The 17,270-nt window shown below is 38.8% G+C and overlaps 1 protein-coding gene and 1 pseudogene across 3 annotated transcripts in view; one reads left to right on the top strand and one right to left on the bottom strand.

Annotated features, from left to right (window-relative positions):
• Gfm2 (GTP dependent ribosome recycling factor mitochondrial 2) overlaps window positions 1-17,270 on the top strand; it is a 40,787-nt gene that overhangs the window by 4,002 nt on the left and 19,515 nt on the right. For 2 of the 3 annotated variants that reach the window (XM_042690703.1, XM_042690705.1), the window contains exons 3-10: window positions 1,472-1,553; window positions 4,460-4,517; window positions 5,443-5,540; window positions 7,136-7,261; window positions 10,727-10,815; window positions 13,931-14,019; window positions 15,220-15,280; window positions 15,520-15,699. In XM_042690703.1, the coding sequence (XP_042546637.1) occupies window positions 1,472-1,553; window positions 4,460-4,517; window positions 5,443-5,540; window positions 7,136-7,261; window positions 10,727-10,815; window positions 13,931-14,019; window positions 15,220-15,280; window positions 15,520-15,699 (783 nt within the window). Of the gene's footprint in view, window positions 1-1,471; window positions 1,554-4,459; window positions 4,518-5,442; window positions 5,541-5,568; window positions 5,676-7,135; window positions 7,262-10,726; window positions 10,816-13,930; window positions 14,020-15,219; window positions 15,281-15,519; window positions 15,700-17,270 lie in introns of those variants that run through there. The other variant, XM_042690704.1, reaches the window with a different exon arrangement.
• Window positions 8,929-9,909, bottom strand: LOC122117098 (annotated as a pseudogene).

Genomic DNA, 17,270 nt, shown 5'->3' with positions numbered 1-17,270 from the left:
GTTATTATAAAGGTGATGTACAGAGGGGTTACAGTTACATAAGTCAGGTAATAAGTACATTTCTTTTTAGATAATGTTATCCCTTCCCTTGGTCTCTCCCAGTTTTTTCCGCCCCACTGTCATGTTTTGTTTTTTTTTTTTTCCTTCTAGTCCTGGGGCTTGAACTCAGGGCCTAGGGGCTGTCCTTGAGCTTCTTTAGCTCAAGGCTAGCACTTTATCATTTGAGCCACAGCTCCACTTCCATCTTTTTCTGAGTAGTTTATTGGATGTAAGGGTTTCATGGACTTTCCTGCCTGGGTTGGCTTCAAACCATGATCCTCAGATCTCAGCCTCCTGAATAGTTAGGATTACAAGCATGAGTCACCAGTGCCTATCCCCACTGTCTTGTTTTAAAGAAGCTTTCAGATGATTTACATGGATAGCTACTGTTAGAAATCCTGAAAACAAGCTAGCTTGAGGCACCAGTGGCTCAAATCTATAATCCTAGTTACTTAGGAACTGAGCTAGGGGCTGGGAAAGTGGCTCAGTGGTAGAGTGCTTGCCTTGCAAGCATGAGGCCCTGGGTTCGACTCCTCAGCACCACATAAGCAGAAAAAGCTGGAAGTGGTGCTATGGGTCAAAGCGCTAGAGCGCTAGCCTTGAGCTGAAGAGCTGAGGGACAGTGCCCAGGCCCAGAATTCAGGCCTCACGACCGGCAGAAAAAACAAAAAAACAAAAACTGAGCTGGGAAGGTGGCTCAGTGGTAGAGCACTTGCTTTGCATGCCTGAGGCCCTGGGTTCGATTCCTCAGCACCACAGAAGCAAAAAAGAAAAAAGCTGGAAGTGGCGCTGTGGCTCAAGTGATAGAGTGCTAGCCTTGAGCTGAAGAGGGCTTTGTGGGAAAAAGCCCAGCTATAGTGAAAGGCTTAGAGTTCAAGCTCCAGTCCTGGCACGCATGCATGTGTGTGTGTACACACACACATACACACAAAAACCAACACAGACAAACATAAATCCTTAAAGTAGCTATTGTATTTTGAACTCTTGCTCTCCACAAGCGTTTAGTAGAACCAAGAATATCCAGTGTGGAAATACTTACTTAACTTTTCTGACTCTTATCTAAAGTTTTCTGTCCCAGATTTCAAATTGTAGCTATCACAATCAGTTGCTTTTCTTGTCTAGAGTAGGGTCTGAAAATGTGCATTTCCAATAAGTGCCCAGCACCATGCTAATGATACAAGTCTAAGCCATGTCTAAAGGTCAGTTCCAAATAGAAAATTTATATTAGTATTAATTTTATTCTTACTCTTTTCTGTAATATAGATTTGGTTTGTGATGTTCTTAAAAGAATATGAGAATTTGGGTTCCTTCAAAAGGGGATGCAAAGTGTTTTCTTCTGACAAAGCATGTTACAATGTTAAAATTACTGCAATAAAAATCTAATTAGTATCTAAAATAAAATTAATGTCAGATTTTGTTTTCTCTTTACCAGAATATGTGCTGCTGTATAAGAGCAAGTTTAAAAAGATCAAAGCCATGGATACTTCTTGGGAGAAATTACAGTTCCTTACCAGGTACAAATGTTTGATTCTGATTTTACTAATTTGCTTCCTTTCTTTTTTCTCTTGCTCTTTTACGTTTTTTGTTTGGGAGAATCTCTTTTTTTCGGAGGTCTCTGACTCTGTTCTACTTCTTGGCCATTTTCTTAAGATTCTTGGGGGTAAGGGTATTGTGATGGATGTTAGGAGGGAAGGAATACAATGGAATTGTGTTCCACCTCTGCTGGACATACTGAGGGAATGAGCAAAGACAAGATTGCTGGAGGTGGTAGCTGATTAATTAGCATGTGAATTCATGTGGAGAAGCTCTTGCTGTAAAATTTTTTTTTGTAATTCATTGCTGGGCTTTATGCAAACTGTTTTCTGTCAGTGCAAGTTTACTAGAAAATATTAATTTGAAGAGTCTTAGGAGTAGTTTGATTAAATATTTATTTATTTATTTTTATTTTTCATTTGTCATTCATGGGGCTTGAACTCTGGGCCTGAGCTCTGTCCCTCAGATCTTCAGCTCAAGGCTACAGAGCTACTTCTGGTTTTCTGGTGGTTTATTGGAGATAAGAATTTCACAGCCTTTCCTGCCTGGGCTGGCTTTGAACTGCCATCCTCAGATCTCAGCCTTCTGAGTAGCTAGGATTACAGGCATGAGCCACCGGTGCTTGGCAAATATTTATTTTGATATGTAGCTATTAGGGGCTGGCAGGCTTAGGAGCAAATTATTTTAATTTCTAATTGTTACTAAGCCAACATATGTGCAACATTATTCCTAGTGTCTTGTATTAGCAAGTGCGTGGTAGACTGGTTGAAACTAGTTTAATTCTATTGTTATTCTCATTACCATCTTTGTCAAGAAAATGATGGATTAGGGGCTTGCCTTGCTAAGGGGCTTCCTCAGCACCACATAAGCAGAAAAAGCCAGAAGTGGTGCTGTGGTTCAAGTGGTAGAGCTCTAGCCTTGAACTGAAGAACTGAGAGACAGTGTCCAGGCCCAGAGTTCAGGCCCCATGACCCACAAAAAAAAAAGAAAAGAAAATGGTGCATTGAAAATACTCATTAGTTCTTGACTTGAAAGGAATTTAATAGACTGCATTAATTGTGCATATGTAGGTTTTCATTTTCTATCTATGTGAATTCAGCTGTAGAGTATAGGTTATCTTTTGATCTTTAGACCGTCACAGGGTTTTAAGAAATAATATGAAACTGAAATTTGGAAGAACTGGTTTAAATAGCAACAAGATACAGATTGAATTTACAAATATAATTGCATTTAAAAGTGCTTTAATATTACTTATTAATGAAATCTATGGTAAGCATGGCATTGGACACTATGGGCATATATTTATATTTTAAAAAATATAAGCTGGCTGGATATAGTGGAACACACCTATAATCCTAGCACAAAGGAGACTGGGACCAAATTTGAGATCAGCCTGAACTACATAGCAAATTCTAGGTTGGCTGAGATATATAGTAAGACTCTGTCTCAAGAAGAAATACTGCTTGGCCTTTTAGAAGTTTTAGATTATTACAGCTTCTTTTTTTTTTTTTTTTGGGTCCAGTCGTGGGGCCTGAACTCTGGTCCTGGGTGCTGTCCTTCAGCTCTTCAGCTCAAGGCTAGCGCTCTACCACTTGAGCCACAGTGCCACTTCTGGCTTTTTTTTTTTTCTGCTTATGTGGTGCTGAGGAATTGAACCCAGGGCCTCATACATGCAAGGCAAACACTCTACCACTGAGCCATCTTCCCAGCCCTTACAGCTTATTTTCTGTGATAGCTCCCAAGCCATCTTTAAAAGTATTGTGTCCTGGGATTGCCAAGGGCAGGCAAGTTTCAGATTATACCATGATTTGGTTGTCAGCTGTTTAGAGGATCATGCTGAGCTTGTAAGTTTTAGAAAATATAGGTACCCTGAACTGTGCATTTAAAATTTTTTAATTCAGATTTTACTTGTATCAATATCATTATGAACATTAATTCTAATTCTACATTTGGTAATTGGAAGTATAGGAGGTGACAGAGATTGGGGCTACTTTGTATCTTCCTGAAAATATGACCTAGAAATTGGTTTTTAAAAAAATTTTATTTTGTGCAACTGCTTTTTTTTTTTTCTGGTTAATTGGAGATAAGAGTTTCTACTGGATGCCTCACAAGTGAAGAGCTACTCAGGAGGCTGAGATCTGAGGATCACAGTTCAAAGCCAGTCTGGGCAGGAAAGTTGAACTCTCTCTGTGCCTGGGCACTGTTCCTCAGCTCTACAGATCAAGGCAAGTGCTCTACCACTTGAGCCACAGTGCTACTTCCTGTTTTCTTGAGGTTAATTGGAGATAAGAGTCTCACAGACGTTTCTGCCTGGGCTGTCTTTGACCCATGATCCTCAGATCTCAGTCTCCTGAGAAGCTAGGATTACAGGCGTGAGCCACTAGTGTGGCTCTGAGAAATCTTACCTCCTGTTAACCACCAGAAAACCAGAAGTGGCTTAAGTGCCACTGTGGCTCTAGTGGTAGAGAGCTCACCTTGAGCTGAAGAGCTCAAGGACAGAGCCCACATCCAGAGGTCAAACCCCACAACCAAATAAAAAACCACTACCAACAAAAAAATAGTTTCTAAGTTTTTGTCTCCTCTAGCTGGCTTTGAACTGCAGTCCTTAATCCTCAGTCTCCTGAGCAACTGGATTATAGGTGTGAACCACTGGTGTCTGGCTATTTAAAACTTTTACCATCAACTCTAGCTTTTTTCTTACAGATTGTAGGAAAACATATTTTATTTTATTTTTTGGGGGTGAAATGAATTCTAAATAATGTCAGTTTTATTTTATTTGAAGTTTGAATTTTACTTGAAATTAATAACTAAGTTTACATATTTCCATTTGTAAATTAAAGAAATTTTCATAAAATTAACAGTTCAATTTTAACCCTCTTTCCTCTAGGCTTAATAGGAAATGATATTAAGTCGCTACATTCCATCATTAGCCCTCCTATAGCTAAGTAAGTACTATGGTTGATACTATGTTGTTCCTCCTCATGGACTGCTGAAAAGTTTACTATAATTATTAGTGAAATGTTGATTTCTGTAACTTTCTACCTTTGCTACGTAAAGATAGATGTTAGTGTGCATCTTTTTTTTTTTTTTTGGTCAGTCTTGGGGCTTGAACTCTGGGCTTGGGCACTGTCTCTCAGCTCCTCAGCTCAAGTCCAGCGCTCTACTGCTTGAGCCTTAGCACCATTTCCGGTTTTATTGGAGATAAGAGTCTCACAGACTTTTCTGCCTGGACTGGCTTTGAACCGTGATCCTCAGATCTCAGCCTCTTGAGTAGCTAGGATTACAGGCATGAGCCACCGGCACCTGGCTGTTAGTGTGTATCTTAAAAGCAATTTTCCTTTCCCATCTTAATGCTAAACATTTTCAATACAACAACAGTATACTTCTCATAGAACTGAATATAAGATATTCTCTCAAGATTGTACTTGCTTAGCAGCTGTTGTTGCTTGCTTTTTCTGCTTACCTGTTTTTTTCACACTAATGTGATAGGATATACTATAAATATGTTTTCAGTTTTTTTTGCCAGTCCTGAGGCTTGAACTTGGCCTGAGCATGTCCCTGAGCTACTTTTGCTTGAACTACAGCAACACTTCTGGCTTTTTCTGTGATTTAATTGGAGATAAGAAAGACTCTGTTTCACAGACTTTTCTGCCCAGGCTGTTTTCCAACTGTGATCCTCAGATCTCAGCTTCCTGAGTAGCTAGGATTACAGGTGTGAACCAATGGCACCTAGCTTTTTTCTAGGTTTTACATGATTATATAAATTATAAGAATACTAACCAGCTTTGAAATGTATATACTATATATATTTTGTTTTATATTTTATTAGTATATACCTAATAATGCATTTTCCCTCCCCTTTTTAAACAGAATCCGTAATATTGGAATTATGGCTCATATTGATGCAGGCAAAACTACCACCACAGAAAGAATATTGTACTATTCTGGATACACAAGATCATTGGGAGGTTAGAATGGATTCCTCCTATCCCCACTCCCTATTAGCAAAAGCATCATTGGAAAATAATTGATTAAGAAGTCAATCTAGAACCTTTGATTATGGCATGGAATCACTGATGTCTAAACCACAACTTAAAGACAAGGTAGCTGCAACATACGTCAAAGGCTCTTTTAAGACTGCACTGAACATGCAGACTTTAAGGCCATAATGGCCTCATTGGCACCGCTGCACCCAGAAGGTTATGGGACAGTTTCCCAATAGCTTTAGATGTTTCTTTGTACAAAAGCCACCCAAGTTTAGTAGGAGACTGATGCTCTGTAGCAATGACTATTTGCTGTTACAAATCCATAGGCTTCTTTGCAGGTCTCACATAGGGACATGCCATACCCTCCTCAGGAAAGCCCAAAGTGATACCCCCTAAGTGATAATTCTTCCCAATTCACATTTAGTTTACCCATCAGAAGTTTTGTTGTATGTTGCCCAGGAACACGATTGATTTTTTGGTTGTCTCATTTCTTGAAGAAAAGAACTGAAAAGTAAATCCTCAAATTCTCATGTAGAAAGGGGGAAAAAAAAAAAAAAGAATATCTAAAAAATCCTTAGTTTACTATAATGGCATTTACCTAAGTTTTGAATTTTTGTAGCTATAATGTGAAAATTAGGCTGTTTGGTTAAGCACGTAAATGTGGATCCTTAGATAATATTTTATTTTGTTTTGTGTTTTTCTTTTGTTTTAAAATAACAGTGCTCTAGCTTACTTTGGAAATTAAGGTTCAGAAGTCTACTTTATGGTATGCCCCCTACTGGTAGCCATTTCTCTATCCCCTGAGAAGTGACTGAGACTTAGAATTTCTTCAGGGAGAGAACATAGGATTAGAATCTTCATGAGAGTAGGTTCCTAACTGTATAACCACCTGATTTCTCATAAAATAATTATTGTATTATGCAGCATTGTTAAGTTTTCTCTGTTTTGTCATATGTCTGATAAGTCTTTTCCTCATACCTCCAAATTGTGTACCTGAGGTAATGGTCTGATATCTAAGTTATCTCTATTACTTTATTGTGTGTTGCTGCCATTTATCATCTACTGGACTAGGTACTCAGTACCATCTCATTTCACTCTCCAAACCAAGTTAAGTAACTTGCTCAAGATCATAGTGTAAGTGAGTGGTAAGCTAGGATATAAGTTTGTGTTGTTAGATTACACAACTTTACCTCCTATCAAGGGAATCAAGAAGGATAAAGAAGGGTAATAAAAGTTAAAATGGGAAAAAAATTAAAAAGTACATAGTTTAATAAAATTAATATTTGGTAAAACTCCAGGCCTTGTGTTTTTCTAGGTAAGTACTCTATAACTTCAGCCATGCCCTAGTATGAGTAAAAGCATTTTTATGTCAAAGTAGTTTGAAAAAAGCTTTATAAATGGAATTGGTGCTGTGGCTCAAGTGGTAGAGTGCTATCCTTGAGAAAAAAGAAAAGCTTTGTTAATATTAGAGCAAATATTTGGGGAAAGATTTTTCTTAAGGAAAATTATGTCAAATAGATTCCAAGTATCAATGCAGTACTCTGGCTGTTAAACTGTGTCCTCTTTTTCCTGATTAGATGTTGATGATGGAGATACAGTAACAGATTTCATGGCTCAGGAGCGAGAAAGAGGCATTACCATTCAATCAGCAGCCGTTACTTTTGATTGGAAGGGGTATAGAGTCAATCTAATTGATACACCAGGTATGCTTCTGTTTCACCCATACAGATATGAGATATATGACTTTAGTTTTTTGTTTGTGTGGGAGTTGGGGGGAGATATATTATTAGTTTTACTATTATGCTATTAAAACATTATACAATTAGTCATCCTAAACTTTTTTTGGAGGAAGTAGTGAGATATAGTCTTGCTTAGTTGCCCAGGCTAGCCTCAAACTTGCAGTCGTCCTGCATGTACTCCTCCTGTGAGTGCTAGGATCACAGGAGTGCACCAGCATCCCTGGCATAACTTTTTTGTGTGTGTGTGAACTCAGGACCTAAGCACTGTTCCTAAGCTTTCTTTCTTTTTTTTTTTTAAGTTTTATTTATTTTTTTGTTCAAGGCTAGTGCTTTACACTTCTACCTCCAGCTTTCTTTTTTTTTTTTTTTTTGGTAGCTAGGTAGAGATAAATCTCCTGGAATTTTCTGCCCAGGTAGGCTTTGAACTGCAATCCTCAGATCTCAGCCTCTTGAGTAGCCAGGATTACAGGTATGAGTTACTAGCACACAACAGCTATTTTTTTTCAGCACATAATTATCCAAATAAAATTTTAATTATTTCAATTCAATACAATGTAGTGTCATTAAATGCCATTTTCTGCTAAATTTCAAATTACAGCTTTGTGGGCCACTGCTAAGCAAAAGCGTCATATCCTAAGTATTCAGCTTATTAACTAAGATGATTGACAGTATCATGATAGGAGGTGGGGAAGAACTACAATCAGCTCATAGAATTTGGCTAACAGAGAAAAAACCCAACAAAACAAACACAACTTACAAAGTGGCTAGACATTAGTAAAATAAAAATACAACCCCAAATGTCCATGTCTTAAGTTACTAGGGGGAAAAACCCTATAGGTACAGTTATAGTAAATACGATCCTCACACATTTGGGTGAATTAATTTGCACTTCATATTGACTTATGGCCTAAATCTAATGAAACCTTTTTTTTTTTTTTTTTTTTTGGGTCCAGTTGTGGGGCCTGAACTCTGGGCCTGGGCTCTGTCCCTCAGCTCTTCAGCTCAAGGCTAGCACTCTACCACTTGAGCCTCAGTGCCACTTCTGGCTTTTTTCTTCTTGCTTATGTGGTGCTGAGGAATCGAACCCAGGGCCTCATGCATGCAAGGCAAATGCTCTACCACTGAGCCACCTTCCCAGCCCCATGAAACCATTTTAAAAGCTCTATGAGGAATGGAAATTTCAGTTTTCTTTTTTTTTCTTTCTTTTTTTTTTTTTCTGGGGTCCGGTCGTGGGGCCTGAACTCTGGGCCTAGGCGCTGTCCCTCAGCTCTTCAGCTCAAGGCTAGTGCTCTACCACTTGTGCCACAGTACCACTTCCGGCTTTTTTCTTTTTGCTGAGGAATCGAACCCAGGGCCTCATGCATGCAAGGCAAGTGCTCTACCACTAAGCCACCTTCCCAGCCCCTTTTTTTTTGCGGGGGGGGGGGGGGGTCTGATCGTGTGGCCTGAACTCTGGGCCTGGGCGCTGTCCCTCAGCTCTTCAGCTCAAGGCTAGCGCACTACCACTTGAGCCATAGCACCACTTCCGGCTTTTTGTTTTTTCTGCTTATGTGGTGCTCATGAATTGAACCCAGGGCCTCATGCATGCAAGGCAAGTGCTCTACCACTGAGCCACCTTCCCAGCCCGACACTTTTCTTTTTAAGAAGACTTCTTAAATTTCTGAATGGGCAAGATTTACTTTAGTAGGCAGAGGTCCTGCTTCTTCATGATCTTCAACTTTAGATCTAACAACCACAAGAGAAGAAGCTGGATATTTAAGAAGCTAGATATTTGCTTAGCTTTTGTTCATTCACAAATTCCAAGTCACCATAGATACTCAGCTTCTCAGGGGGAACATACTGTTCCACAGCTGTAGCAACAGCTGCACAACAAATCCAGAGCAAAACCATTACTGAGAGGACAAGAGTCATGGTTAAAATCCACCCAGAGTTGAGAGAGAGGCATCTCAAAAAGCCATCACTTTATCCATCTTCAAGATAGTTTCTGTGTGACTGTGAACTTCTCAAGGGCAGATAGGACATTTTGCTCAGAGAAGATTATCCCAAATTTGTAGCCTCCTGTGCCAACTGTGGTGCAAACTGAATTTCTGGCTTCGACTAGAATATCACTATCTTCCCATCATCAGCTTGACGATGAAAGGTCCATGAAGAGGTTATGGAGCTCTGTGCAGAGTCCATCATGTAACTCCAGAATGAGCTCACCAGAGTTAGAGGGAAGAGGAGGTGTATTTCTGGCATCAGAGACATTAGTTGTTCTTGTCTCAATTCGGCAAATAGTAGCTGATCTTGGCATCCGAGATGGCAAGCATATTGCTCATCAGGTTGGAAATATGTTCTGTACATGCAGATTCACATTCCAATTTGGTCCGATTTAAATCAATTCCATCATCCACAAACTGACAAATTGAAAACAGCCTGCAACCTCTCTGACATGCAGACAACTCCTCTTCCTTGGGGTAGGTGTGCAAGGAGTAGGTTAAATGACAGGCCCCATGACAGGATGCCGTATCACCCAAGATCGAGTCAAACGCTAGGGCCATGGTCAATAGCAGCGGCAGTGGCTGGAATCCCAGTTGGGCCCGGACCCAGTAGCTCCCTTTTGGTGCCACCATCTTGCTCCCCTCTGTCCACAGCAGCTATTTTTAAATATATATTCAGTAATGTTAAGTATATCCACATCACTTTGAAGCAGATGCGCAGTAACTTTTTCATCTTGCAGAACATAAACTTTGTACTTTATTAAACAACTGTTCTATTTTGTCCCTCATCCGACACCATCATTCCAATTTATACATCCATGAACTTGATTACTTTAAATACTTAATACAAATAGAATCATATCACATTTGTCCTATGATAGTCTTATTCACTTAACACATAACATGTTGTAGCAGCTTGTAAGATTTCTTTCCTTTGAAGAGAACATAGTATTCCCTTTTATGTATTGCTATCTCTCACTATGTGTGAGGGATAATGTTCCAGGATCTTCTGTGGATACCAAAATCTGTAGATGTTCAAGCCCTTATACAAGATGAAAAATACTTGCATATAACCTATGTATATCCTCTCACATGATTGTAATAACTAATTTAAATGCTACAAAAAGTTGTTATATGTATGGTTTAGAGAATAACAAAAAAGTCTGCAAGTATTTAGTTTAAACACAGTTTTTTCTCCAATGTTTTCCATCCATGATTGAATCTGCAGTTGCAACCCTGTGGATGTAGAGGGCCTACCTGTCTGTACCAGGTTTTGTTTATTCCTCCACTGAGGGATATTTGGGTTGCTTTTATTTTTTGGTAAATAATGTTGCTGTGGACATGAGTATACAAATGTCTTTTTGGGTATATAACCAGAAGTGAAACTGCTGAGTCTTGTGATTGTTTTTGTTTTTAAGACGGTTGTTAGTATTCCTTGTCCTTTTCTTAGGTCATGTGGATTTTACCCTGGAGGTTGAGCGCTGCTTACGAGTATTGGATGGTGCGGTGGCTGTATTTGATGCCTCTGCTGGTGTAGAGGTAAAAATGTTGCTAAATTTTTTTAAAAAGACAGCAGGGCTGGGAAGGTGGCTCAGTGGTAGAGTGCTTGCCTTGCATGCATGAAGCCCTGGGTTCAATTCCTCAGCACCACATAAGCAGAAAAAACAAAAAGCCAGAAGTGGCGCTGTGGCTCAAGTGGTAGAGCACTAGCCTTGAGCTGAAGAGCTGAGGGACAGCGCCCAGGCCCAGGGTTCAAGCCCATAACCATACCCTCCCTCCCCCCCCAAAAAAGACACCATGATTTGTGAATCTATGTGCGTGTGTGTTTATAAACATGTATGTGTATGTATATGTATACATATATAGACACACATGTCTCTACATATATGTAGAATGTGTTAAAATTAGATACCTGTAGCCCTTCATTATGGTTTTGGGAAGCTGAAATTTATTTTTAATTTTTTTCTTTTAAAAATTCTATTGTAAAGGTGATTTACAGAGGGATTACAGTTACATAGGTCAGGTAGTGAGTACATTTCTTTTTGAACAGTGTCACCCCTCCCTCATTCTCTCCCAGTTTTTCCCTTCCTGACATTACTTCTTCCCAAGTTGTGTAGTTCATTTCCAACATAGTGTCTATTGAGTATCCCTGCTGAATTGGTTCACCCTTTGTCTTCACTTTTGGTGGGAGGCTGAAATTTAATATTGAATATGATCTTGGATATTTGATAGAAATGTTAGCTTCTCTGTAGAAAATAATGAAAGTTAGTGCCAAGAACTGCAAAGAGCCTGAGGTTTTGTTACTTGAAGCCAACCCATTCATCTGCCCTAGTTTCATGGCTTCTGGCAGGACACACAGAGTTCCTGAGTAAGAGACAAAGAACTTTTTAGTCACAAATGAGTTTTAGTATTTTCTTGTTCTGGTTTCTGGATCTCTACAGGGTGGCATGAAAGGGGCTCTGAAGGGGATTAAGAGCACTCTTGGGGGTGGGGGTGAGGGACTCAAATAGGAGACCATCAGCCAAGGAGCGAAAGCATCAGATACCAAGCTTGAGTTCTAGTCTTGGACATGGTGAGCAGGGGAAAAGCCAATAAAAAGAGGAATTTTGTACTTAATAGGAATATTTTATAGTGTGCAATAATCAATTTCTGCCTTTTCTTCTGAAGGCAGACATTATTTATTAGGAAGGTAAGCAAACCTGCATTTTGTTCCCAAAGACACACTATCTGTTTTTAAAGCTGTTTGATAGACCTAGATCCTTGAAAAGATGGGCCAGAATAGAGGAAATTAGTGTCTTTTAAAACAACATGTAGGAACATGAGAGACCTGTGAAAAATTATCTCCTAACAACTCCTGTAAAAGTTCTTGGGCTAGGAGTCACTTTCCTTATGTGCATGAGACCCAGGATTTGATACTAGCACTGCCAAAAAGAAGTGTGTAAGTATGTGTATCTGTGTGTGAAGATTGTTAAATTTTGATAGTGGATTATATTACTAGTGCTCTCTTTTTAAGGGATAGTTAAATCCTCTTTTCCTACAACCAACATAGGCTCTATGTTGAATGTGGTACCCATTTTCTTTTAACCTTAAAATTACTAATTATCTATGTGTTTCTGTGTCTCTGTGTGTATGCCAGTACCAGGGCTTGAACTCAAGCCTTCTTTAAGACTTCTGTGCCCTCACTCTACTTTCTTGCTCACAGTAGGCATTCTACCACTTGAGTCATTCAGTCTCAGACTTTTCTTCCTGAGCTAGCTTTTAATTCCAGTCTTCCAGGGCTCAGCCTCCTAAGTAGCCAGAATTACAGGCACAAGCCACCAGTGATCTGCCATGATATTATCTTAAGTAGTCCCCAAATTAGGACAAATTGATATAGTATAATGAACCAAGAAGGACACAGTATTACCTGTGTTCTATTCCTCCCAAAGATGTTTGGTCTATATGTAACCATGGGACAATAAGAGAAATCTAATGGGCTGGGAAGGTGGCTCAGTGGTAGAGCACTACCTTGCATGCTCGAGGCCCTGCGTTCGATTCCTCAGCACCACATAAGAAAAAAGCCGGAAGTGGCGCTGTGGCTCAAGTGGTAGAGTGCTAGCCTTGAGCTGAAGAGCTGAGGGTCAGCGCCCAGGCCCAGAGTTCAGGCTCCACGACCGGACCCCCCCCCCCCCCCAAAAAAAAAAAGAGAGAGAAATCTAAGTGAAAAACCTTCTAGAAACAACAACAATAACAAAACTTAACTATAACTTTCTGGAAATTGAAAAATGTCTTGAAGTACTATAAATGACTGGGGATGGTGGTCGTTGGTAAGAAGCTGGAGAAATCCTAAAGAGGCCAGAAAACTAAATGTGACTTATGCTCTTCAGCTGGGTCCCAGATCATAAAAGAAGGTTACAGAAAATATCACTGGGAAAAATTAGAGAGATTTGAACATGGACTAAGGATATCAGATAAAAATATTGTGTCAAACATAAAGTTTTCTGAGTATGGTAATTACATTTATTTATTCAGGAAAAAGTCCTTGTTCATGTGTTAAAGTATGACAATATCTGCCACTGAGCGAAGAGCAAGGGAGAGGAGACAGAAGTGGTAGAGAACATTCAGATCACAGTGCAGGTCAGATGCCTATGAAGGAAATGCAAGGAAACATTAGGTAGATTGAGTCTCTGTACCAAAGCTCCATGAAAGATTTGGCCAAGCTAGTAGGAAGTACTTGAGCCAAATTGGAATCATGCCAGAGAAATCATGTCCTAGAGGAATAGGTCTATACTCGTACCCGTGGTATGCTCAGTCCTTAGCTGCTCAGTCCTTAGCTAGAACAGCTAAGAAGATGGACCTGGACAGGTATGGTGGTAGATCCAGAGGGGCAGCAGTTGGTACATCAGTCAGATTCCCTGAAAATGGGGATTTGGGCAGCACATTCACACTGCCACCACATACACAGTCCATGCATGTTGGTAGAGACAGTAAAGTAAATGTGGTCAAATGTTAATATTCGGGAATCATTTACTGTCTTACAGCTTCTCTACAGATTTGAAAATTTTCAAAATGAAGTTAGGGTATTAATACAATTATTGAATGCCCCACCTGACCATCCTCGACAATGAAATAAAACCTAACACTGAGGGTTTTCCCCCCTTCTTCTTTGCTTTAGGCCCAAACTCTTACTGTATGGAGGCAAGCTGACAAACACAAAATACCTCGAATCTGTTTTTTAAACAAGATGGACAAAACTGGAGCAAGGTACATAGGATGTCTTTGGTTTATCAAAGTTAGCATATAATATGATCTTTTCGTGGATTACAATTGAGTTTAGAGGGCTAGATCATGTTTCTCAGATCCTGATAAAGTTTTATCTATCTTATTGATTCTATTGGTTATCTTTGGAACTCTAGAGGGATAGTACCTGGTATTGCTAATGTTTACTTATCTCTAATAATTCCTAGAGCTAGAGAGTAGTTTCCTGCACTTATCCCCTGATTTTCTCCAGCTGCTGGGAACAGCTCAGTGAAAGGGAGAAAATCAAGAACACTAAGGATTCCAGGGAAAATGTGATAGGGAAAGATTCTGGTCTATGGAGAGGGAGGGACAGGGAGAGGGAGGGAGGGAGAGGGACAGAGAAAGTGAGAGAGAGAGAGAGAGAGCACTAAAATCACAGAACAAACTGTTATTCCTCTGGGACTGCATAGCTGTGTTCTTTGTGTTTATGTAACTCTCCACAGTAATTCCAAAGCTGCTTGTTTATTTATTGAATGGATTCTTGCCTTGATTAATTCCAGCACAGCAGCCTCTAAAATGTGCTGGCCTCAATTCTGATCCTTCTGTTTGGAGTTTCCTTGGTAGGGTGATGTGCCTGTGGTGATGGGGAAGGAGATAGCTGAATAATAGGCTGGTTCTCAGGACATTGGGACCAAAATGATCTCCCTATGTAGCTATAAATTACCTGTGTGCCAAAGATGATTATTGCATAGGTAACCATAGAAATGAGCCACATAGTATCGTATGTAGAGATGTATGTAGAGAATAGTCTGGCTCTTGGAAGAAATCTGGTAACCTTGTGTAATAGCAAATACAACTGTAGAAGAATCCTTGAGTAACATGTAAACTTGCTTTTGAATCTTTTTTTCCCCATGTGATCTTGATCAACTCATTTAGCCTTCATCTGTAAACTTAATCTCTAAACTCTTTTATGTAGGATTATAGTAGATTTTTAATTACTGTTAACAAGTTTATTCAAGATATTGTCCCATATAAAGCTGTTAAATGGTAAGCATTGAAAATAATAAGTTATTTTAGAGAACATTTTATTGTTACTATTAAGTTGTTACTATTAACAAAGGTTATGGGTACATGGTTTCTTGTTCAATGTTACCCCTTCCTTCATTAGGGAATACTTTTAATCCTGCTTCAAATATTTTAAACTGATTATTTTGCTTTTTACAGTTTCCTCTATGCAGTTGAAAGTATCAGAGAGAAGTTAAAGGCAAAGCCTTTGCTTTTACAGGTAAATTCATTAATTAACATAAGTTCCTTAGGTTCCTCACTAATTTATTTTTTGTGACATATACATTTTTGAAGTAATCTCAAAACCTTTTTGGAATAAAGTTGGGCTATGAATAAAAATTGCTATAGATTATAATGGCAATAGACATTCGGGAGGAAATGGTATGAGTAGAGTTTTGTAATCAGTGCAGTTCTAAGTGAGTGATGGTTTTTATCATGCTAATCTCACTCTGCTCATAGTTACCGATTGGTGAAGCCAAAACTTTCAAAGGAATTGTGGATGTAGTAAGTAAAGAAAAACTTCTTTGGAATCCTAATTCAGACGATGGAAAAGACTTTGAGAGAAAACCCCTCCTGGAAATGAGTGATCCTGAATTGCTGAAGAAGACACTTGAAGCAAGGAACAGCTTAATTGAACAAGTAAATTCTTGAGTTTAAAATTGTTTAAGTGTTCAGTAACTTTGAAAGAGCATTATTTATTGTAAAAATTTATATAAAATTACGTGGAATATTTAAGTCTAATGAATAAGCCAACACCAGTATATGTAGCAGTGTCACTATGTGTATGTGTGTGTGCTCGCGTACACACAGAAGCATGAGTACATACTTTTGTGTTGGTTGTTGAATTCAGTGCCTTGAGAGTGCTCTACCACTGAGCTAATACCTCCCGCTCTGACGTATTTTAGTATTTGTCTCTTTTTTAGCTTTTTATAAATTACTACAAATTATATCCCTAAAGAATTTAGTTTTGTATGTTGTGAGCTTAAAGTGGAATATGCTGTTTGTATTTTATTACATTATTTCTTATTATGTAAGAGATTCATCCCTGTTACTATATGTAGTTAAAATTTAACCATATTCAGTTTCTATCCTGTATGATGTTTCAATATGTGATTTCAGCACAACTTACTATCTTCCCCTGTGGATGGACTTTAAGGTTTTCTTTTGTTACAAATACTGTCGCTATGAATCTCTTTGTATCTCTCACTGCACATGTGCAACAGTTTCTTGAGGTTTGATTTGTATAATTGCTGGACCAAAGCAACTGTCAAGATGGTCAGAGATCAAACTGCTTTTATCTTTACCAGAGATTAAAGTATTTAGAAAAATTTTAAACCATATAGATCTAGACTGTATCCTCAAAATTTTGACAGAAAATAGCAAGCTCATATTTGTTCCTATTTCTAATATTTGTATTCATTTATAGTACAAAGTAATACATACCTCAGACTCCCTAAATCTTACAATAGATAAAAGTATTTGAGTGTGATCCCTTTGATTTTTTTTACTTCTAACTTAAATTTGACCAAGTAATATATATATATATGCTTGTTTTTTTCTGGCCCTAGGGCTTGAACTCATGGCCTGGGCACTGTCCCTGAGCTTCTTTTTCTCAAGGCTAGTGCCCTACCACTTGAACCACAGCACCACTTCTGGTTCTTTGGTGGTTAAGGGGAGAAACAGTCTTCAAATGCTTAACTAAATTGTCACACAGCTAATGAAGTGGTAGAGCTGGAATCTTGATCTGCCTCAGCTCAGTTACAACCGCTGTCCACTTTGTAGTACTGCTACTCTAGGTTAGCAGAGCACTGAACAAAAAATAAAATAGCATGACTGCATGTATAGTTGGTTTTTCTGTGGGTTTGTTTTGTGTGAACACATATTGTTTTAATACAAAAAAGATAGGACTATAAAGAAGGATCTTACAGTTCATTGAGGAACCAACACATATTTGCATGTATTCTCTCATCTTCAGGGACATGATAATATATGATGACAAAAAATTTGTGATTATCAATCAATAGCTAATTAACTATAAGGAGTATATAAGTATATATAAAATTTAGAGAGGGCTGGGAAGGTGGCTCAGAGGTAGAGTGCTTGCCTTGCATGCATGAGGCCCTGGGTTTGATTCCTCAGTACCAGAAGCAGAAAAAGCAGGAAGTGGCTCTGTGGCTCAAGTGGTAGGGTGCTAGCCTTGATCTAAAGAG

Source organism: Dipodomys spectabilis, unplaced genomic scaffold (genome assembly GCF_019054845.1).
Source record: "Dipodomys spectabilis isolate Male_0828 unplaced genomic scaffold, ASM1905484v1 ptg000140l, whole genome shotgun sequence".
In the NCBI taxonomy this organism is placed as follows: Eukaryota; Metazoa; Chordata; class Mammalia; order Rodentia; family Heteromyidae; genus Dipodomys; species Dipodomys spectabilis.
The sequence above is the reverse complement of the archived record's forward strand: the minus strand, read 5'-3'. Positions and strand labels throughout refer to the sequence as shown.